Source organism: Montipora foliosa, chromosome 6 (assembly GCF_036669935.1).
Source record: "Montipora foliosa isolate CH-2021 chromosome 6, ASM3666993v2, whole genome shotgun sequence".
In the NCBI taxonomy this organism is placed as follows: Eukaryota; Metazoa; Cnidaria; class Anthozoa; order Scleractinia; family Acroporidae; genus Montipora; species Montipora foliosa.
The window spans coordinates 45,294,959-45,302,632 of record NC_090874.1 but is presented as its reverse complement, the minus strand read 5'-3'; the positions used below and the strand labels follow the sequence as shown (position 1 = coordinate 45,302,632).

The following is a 7,674-nucleotide window of genomic DNA, read 5'->3' as shown; positions in this document are numbered from 1 at the left end:
CAGTTCAACTGTATTAGCTGTTCATACTAAAACGTAATATTATGCAAATAGAGATAAAAGAAAAATCAAGATTGCCAAAAGCGTAAAAAAGAAAGATACCGACAATCTAACGTACTGATTCATCATTCTATTTTTGGAACAGGTACTAAACTCCACCCAGCAATCACTTAACGAGTTTGGTTCAGGAAAGGTGATTAGTTTAGCATCCAAAGACCTAACGCCAATAGACACCTTCGTAAAGCGCTTTCCATATGTGTTCATCTCCCCTGTGCAAGTGCTGGTCTTGTCAATTATACTCTGGCAGCTGGTCAGCGTGGCAGCCTTAGCTGGTGTTTTGTATCTTTTTTTAATTGACTTCTATCTGTGGTTGACATATGGACCATTAAAGATGCTGAGGAAAAAAACTTCAAAGTTGACTGGAGAGCGTCTCACCCAGATTGAAAATACAATAAACGCAGTGCGAATGGTTAAAATGAATGCGCGGGAATAGCATTTTCAAGATTCCATTGACGAAGTCAGGAGGTACGTGGTGGTCAGTTTTTCCAGTGAAACGTTAAGGCAAAATTTGAAAGATACGGTATTCTAATCACTTGAATATTTAAGAAGGATAATTTACTTCACCTAAACAAAAATTATAATTATACAACTAACACGAGACGCAAACCTCTTTACAACCCATACTGGTCATAAATGGCAACCATATTGTTTAGTGCAGTGTTATATTTTTAAATTCAGGAGATTAATTTACTTATGGACTGCTTGTTTGTCTGTTGTTGTTGTTGTTGTTGTTGTTGCTGCAGGAAAGAACTGCAAGTAGTTTGGTACAGATCTATTTTGTTGGCCAGCACGATGGCGACGGCATATTCATGCCCAGTGCTTTCATCGTTTGTTTCCTTGGTTACCCTGTTGGCAACGGGACGTACTCTCACTCCTCGAATAGTTTTCACCACCATATCACTGATGGCTTCAGTCGAGATAACTTTTGCCGATTACTGTCACAGAGGCATCTATTACGCCACGCAATTCGCGGCTTCAATGGACAGACTGGAGCAATTTCTTTTCAAGGAAAATGAGCCCAAACGTAACTCTCCAATCTCAAGCCCACTGAGTGCGACATCACATGGGTTATATACTACCGTCAGGCCGTTCATCTCGTTACATAAAGTTACAAGCAGAGTCGGTGAACGAAGCACTATACTGCTAAGAGACGTTTCCCTTACTTTCGAAGGAAGCGAATTTGTTGGAGTAGTTGGCTCCACTGGTTCTGGAAAGTCCTCCCTTTTGAGAGCGATAGTCGGGGAACTCGATACCTGTCATGGTCGCATTTTTTCGTCAACAAACATTGCTTACGTTCCGCAAACATCATGGCTGTTCTCCGGAACAATCAGAGAAAATATTGTTTTTGGTAACATATTCGATCATCAGAAATTCTCAAAGATAGTTGAAGCCTGTGCTCTCAAGGACGACTTGGAAAGATTCCCTTCGGGCGATCAATTACACGTGGGAGAACAAAGAAATGCCCTAAGTGGTGTACAGCGCGCCAGGGTTGCTTTGGCCAGAGCTATTTACAGCAACGCAGGCATTTACCTCCTTGACGATCCATTGAGCGCTGTTGATGTTAACGTTGGAACTCAAATTGTTGAAAAATGCTTCCAATATTTGCTACTTGATAAGCTTGTCATTCTGGTTACGCATCGCCTCCATTACTTGCGATCCACAGATCGTATTATCGTCGTGGAAAATGGGTGTGTTACAAAGGAAACAAATTACATGGCGTTGGGACTTACGAATGACAAACCACGTTATGATAATTTACAGAGGGAAAATTCACTTGATAGCAAATAAGAGTTCAATGACACGAAACCACCAGGAACGATTGCTGTCAAGGAAGCTGAAAAAGGTTCAAACGAAGAGAGGCAATATGGGGCGGTATCCTGGGAAACTTACTGGAAATACCTTCACGCCGGAAACTCGATATTTTTTCTCTGTCCTTTCGGTTGTTGCTGTTATTCTTCCAGAGGTTGAGTTAAATAGATAAAAAATATATGGGCATGAATCAACGTAGCTAAAATAATATTATTCACAAATTAAGCTATTTCACTAACTAGAAATCTTACCAGTGATTAGTTAGTTCCGCATAGCGCTAAATTTGTTAAATTTCCTCAAGATTACGTTAAATTTGAGCCCGCAAATCATAACCACGTCTTCACCTGCAACTCAGTCATCATCGAAACCGATAGACTGTCGGAGTGAGGAATTTGTTATTATCAATGTGGTCCGCGGGTTCGATTTTCAGGCTCGGCGTCACAAGTGGTTTTAGTTTGTTGGTTCTATACTCTGCTCCGAGAGGTTTTTCTACTGGTTCTCCGGTTTCCCTTTCCCCCAAACACCAACATTTGATTTGACACGATTTGCTTTGATTCTGTACAGCAGTGTCCCCATTTTTGTGTCATAATAATAATAAGAATAATAATAATAATAATTGTTGTTATTATTATTATTATAATGATAATAATAATAATTATTATAATTATTTTAATTATTATTATTATTATTATTATTATTATTATTATTATTATTATATTTATTTCTATAGCGCAAATTCAACAATTCAGTTTTCAAATGCGCTTAACAACAAGTATATTACAAGATATGTACACTAGTAAAATATATAAATGTATACAAAATATAAAATGGTAATTGAAGCAAAAATACTAGAGGAGTAAGAACTAATGTAAAAATAATAAAATCTAATCTAGTCATTTAAAATCATTAAAAGCTTGTCTTGTCTAAACGTTTTTAATTTGTACTTGGATAAATTTAAGTTATCAATGTGCCTTATAGTCAATAGTAATGTATTCCACAGTTTAGGTGCGGCAGCAATGAATGCCCGATCACCAATTGTAGCCAACATTCTAAGTTGGGTCTGGACAGAAGCAATTGATTGTTCGATTGGAGACAATACTTTGAGTTCATTTGAACAGATAATAAACTTGATAGGTAGTGTGGTGCTGTATTGTGAAGACACTTAAACGTAGTAATAATAATCTCATAGTCAATTCTGAATTTCACCGCTAGCATATGTAAGTCAAATAAAAGTGGTGTTATGTGACAGAACGTAGGCATGCAGTATACAATTCTAGCTGCTGTATTTTGTACTCTCTGTAATTTTGATATCAAGTTTTTTGGTAGTCCATACAAGAGACCATTACAATAATCCAATCTACTCGAGACAAATGCATGTATTAGCTTCTCTGTGGAATCTCTGCTAAGGTATTTTCTAATTCTTCTGATATTATGCAGGTGGAAAAAAACACTTTTACAAGTGTTAATCACATGTGGCTTCATACTAAACGTATTGTCAATCCACACTCCAAGATTCCTGATAGGGTCACTCTATCGAGGGATGTACCTCTGCGTCACCAATTCACAACGTACTGATACTAATTTTTCGAAGCTGAGCATTAGTACCTATCGAAGCAAACTCAGTTTTATCATCATTGATAAGTAATGTGTCCCTTATCATGCACTGGCGAATTTCATGTGGACATTTTTTTCATAGCAGCTATAGCGTTTTTTTGTTCAGTACTATCATCTGGCTTGAACGCTAGATACATCTGCGTATCGTCAGCATAACAGTGTACACTTGGTAGATGTTGCGATAGTAAACAAATCACTAGTATATATGGAAAACAACAACGGTCCCAGACAAGAACCTTGTGGAACACCGCAATTTAGGTGAAAACGGGACGATTTGCCATTGCCAATGACAATACGCCGAGTTCTATTTGTCAAATAAGATCTTACCCAACTAAGTGCGCTATCCAAGATACCAAACGTGTGTTCAAGGCGATGCAGTAAAACGTCATGATCCACTGTATCGAACGCAGCACTGAGGTCAAGAAATACCAGAAGAACAACGTGTTGTTTATTCATATGAAGCAAGATATCATTACACACTCGCATCAGTGCAGTTTCAGTGCTATGGAAGGATCGATACGCCGATTGAAATTCAGGAAATAAGTTGTTAGAAGACATATGTTGCAGTATTTGTTGCGCTACTACCTTTTCCGCGATCTTAGACAAAAAGGTAAGGTTACTCACAGGACGATAGTTTTTTTTTTAAATTAGATCCAGGTTAGATTTTTTCAATTTTGGCTTTACCAAGGCCTCCTTCGAATTCCAGATATCGGGGACAACGGCACTACTCAATGATGAGTTGAAAATATTAGATATGGATGGTAGAAGTTCATTTATACATGCCTTCACAACTTGTGTTGGAACAGGATCATTATCACATGTTTTGCTTGGTGCCTTCATTACTAACTTCTCGATGTCATCTGTTAAGACAGGTTCGAATACAGTTAACGGTGTTCCAGAGAATAAAGGTTGAGACAATTCTCCCTCATCTATAGCTAGTGTCTGTAGACTGTCCGGTTTCAGATGAATGTTCTCAATCTTTCGAATAAAGAACTGTCCGAAGTCATTGGCCATAGAAACAGAGTAATTATGTGGGGGATACTGTTCATCTGAAGAACCACCAAGAAGAGTACTGCCAGCTTTAAATAGCTTCCTTTGGTTATCGCCGTTATTATCAATATGCGTTTCGTAATCATTACGTCTAGCTTGGTCAATTACGTGAACAGTACGGTTACGAGCTTTGACAAATAACTAAATACAGGTGACACGTAACTGGACTCGGGTTGCTCGAAGCATGGTTACTGCTAACCAGCGTTAATTACCATGGAAACCTGTAGGTTCTGACACCTCTTAACCAACGCGGTTAGCGCTAACTAGGCTTCGAACAACTGGCCCCAGTAGACTGAATAAGCTGGCGTTTGTGACAGCGTGGGTGAACAGTATATCTCAGCGGATATCGTCCAGTCCTCACCACTCTTCCTTTCTAGTATTTTGAGTCAATTTAGCATCTAATGTTGTTGAGTTTTGAACGACTGGCAATAAAAGCAATGATTTTGAAGGACTGAATTTTTGTTTCATCTATATTCTCTGGTCACAGCTTTTACAGCGTTATCAAACGTATGGCTCTCTCACTGGACTGAACCGTTCCACAACGAGAAAAGAAGGAAACCACCAATTTGTTCATATACGCTGGATGTGTTGGAGGATCTGCAGAGCTGGCGTTCGTGCGGGCATTCGTTGTTTTCAGTGCATCTCTTCACTCATCAAAGAAATTACATGAAAGCTAAAAGCTTAAAAACTGTCAGATGAATCGAGATAACGCGGTTCCGTCGAGTCCACTCTTCTACTGACCCTTTTCCCTCAATTCGTGTAAGTTAAAACTAATCAGTTTTTCCCTCTTAGTAACAGATGAATTTCGAAGCAGAAACAGCACTAATCATCAGCAATAGTGCACATCCATCAGTTCTAGACTGCAAAAAGACACACATCCCCAAGACTTAAGGTGGCTTGATTATATGACATTGAAACACCACGACAATGGGGAGAAGCATTGTTTTGAAATCATTTTTCGTTTTCTTCTTCTTGAAGCACGAAAAAGCGAGGGTGTATGGAAATATCTCCAATACGTTCGACTAATCGAGCATTTATTGCCAAGACCCTCTCTCCGCTCTCTCTCCTCTGCCTCGTGGTAGTAATCAACATGTACTTATTGACTGAGTGGGAGGGCTGAACGCCATGATAGAGGGCCAAATGTTTCCTGTCCGGCCGACCTAAACTCAGTCAATAAGCACTTTATCATAGGGGCTGTCAATAACTTGGATGTTTAAAAGCGACGAAATCCTCTAAAATCGCATCGCTCGGAGCAGTACGTGTTGCCGGAAAAAGCCGTCCGGCCCTGCTAGGATCGCGTACGGCCCTCATACGGGGATTTTCTCAATAGTTTTGCAATGAAAGCGCGCGCGAGATGCGAACTAAAACAACTTTTCGGTCAAAATGAGCGACGTATACGTAAGTGAACATTCCGAATTTTGTTACCCGAAAAAAAAAAAAGGAAAAGCGCGGTGGTCATATGATAAAATGCTTATTGACTGACTTAGGTCGGGCCGGATGGGAAATATTTGGCCCTCGGTCATGGCGCTCGGTCCGTACGCCATGACCTCGGGCCAAATATTTTCCCGTCCGGCCCTCCCACTCAGTCAATAAGTACATATTTCGGCCCTGCTCGCGCTAATACGGACGGCCTTCATACGGGGATTTTCCCAATAGGTTTACATTTAAAGCGCGCGCGGGGTCGTACGGGGCATATATATAGATTACTTCATGGTTGGTGAGTGGGTTCGATTTTTATTCACGAGTTGTGAAGGATCGCGCAAACGAACGAATGAGCGAAGCGACCGAGTGCGTGCAACGATCCTTCACAATGAGTGAGTAATAAAACTCGTACAAAAAAGCCAACCATGAAGTAATTTGTTTATTATATCAGTACAGAGATCATAAAGTTAACGAGGTAAGTGTTAATCGAGAGGCTATCTAATCACCGATCGTGAACAAAAGGCCCTAAAAAATAGTATATTTTTGAAATAAAAGAGATCTTTACCTTCCATACTTCGCTTGAGCACTTTAAAAGCTTTTTAAGATCTTTATGAAGAAAACTAAGCAATAAAATATCAAAAACTTTAAAAGCCATACACCAGTCGGCCGCCAGGTTTACAAATTTTACTCCCGCTGTCGGTGCACAGGCTAGTCGCCCCAAAGTTCAACATAATATTAGCCAATCAAAAGGCTGATACGACAATTTTTCACTAGTGAAAAAAAAAAACGTCCTACCAATCAAAAGGCCGATCCGACAATTTTTCATTAGTGGAAACATCGTATGTCATTTCTATTTCATCACGGAAATGTACGTAAGTTATTATTATCCTTATCCTGCGAAATCGCGCGGAATATGGCCTGATACTTAGCCAAAGTGACCGTAGGCTGAGTTGGCTAAAACCAGGCGATATTCCACAAGATTGAGCAGGATAACTGTTTTATCATTCAAGCCATTGATGACAAAGCACAATTTTCTTCGTTTATCGGAAAAAAAGATGGAAAAACTACCATTTTTCTCCGCGACACACAAAATCACGTATATCCAAGGATACACGTTGAGTACGCACGACGAATACTGAGCGCTGTGACCATATTTGGACATTGTCACAATGTGTTGAATAATAAGATAAGTTATCCTCCTTTTCCCGTTTAACAACCCATCAACAGGATGCTAAATTCAGTGCTCAGGGCTCCAGTGCGGTTTTTCGACACCAGTCCAACGGGCCGAATCCTGAATCGATTCTCCAGTGACGTCGACTGCATGGACGAACGACTGCCACGTGAGTTTCTGGATCTTCTTCAAAGACTGGTCTTCACTCTTATTGCAATCATACTGGTTTCTTTGAAGAACTATTGGGTTTGCATTCCAGCGGTGCCAGTGGTTATTTTGATTGTATTTCTCTCCCGTTATTACCTTCGCATATCGAGAGAAACCAAGCGCCTCTCCTTAATCACGGCTAGTCCAGTATTTTCTCATTACGTGGAGACCATTCAAGGGATCGAAACTATCCGCAGTTTCAAAAAAGAGAAGGAATTCTTCAACCAACTTTGCAGGTTCGTGTCAGGGCTACTGATAAACATAGCTTACAAATTTTAACGCCAGCTCCTTCATCACTTTTCAAATAAACAGACAGAAGTCTCAATGGGCAAATTTATGGAGGG

General features: G+C 39.9%; 1 protein-coding gene across 1 annotated transcript in view; it reads left to right on the top strand.

The window, feature by feature from the left end:
* Positions 1–849: 849 nt before the first annotated feature.
* The window catches only part of LOC138005612 (ATP-binding cassette sub-family C member 4-like), an 11,698-nt gene continuing 4,873 nt past the window's right edge, over positions 850–7,674 (top strand). The window contains exons 1-2 of the mRNA XM_068851813.1: positions 850–1,745; positions 7,180–7,566. Coding sequence (XP_068707914.1) covers positions 850–1,745; positions 7,180–7,566 — 1,283 coding nt within the window. The remainder of the gene's footprint in view (positions 1,746–7,179; positions 7,567–7,674) is intronic.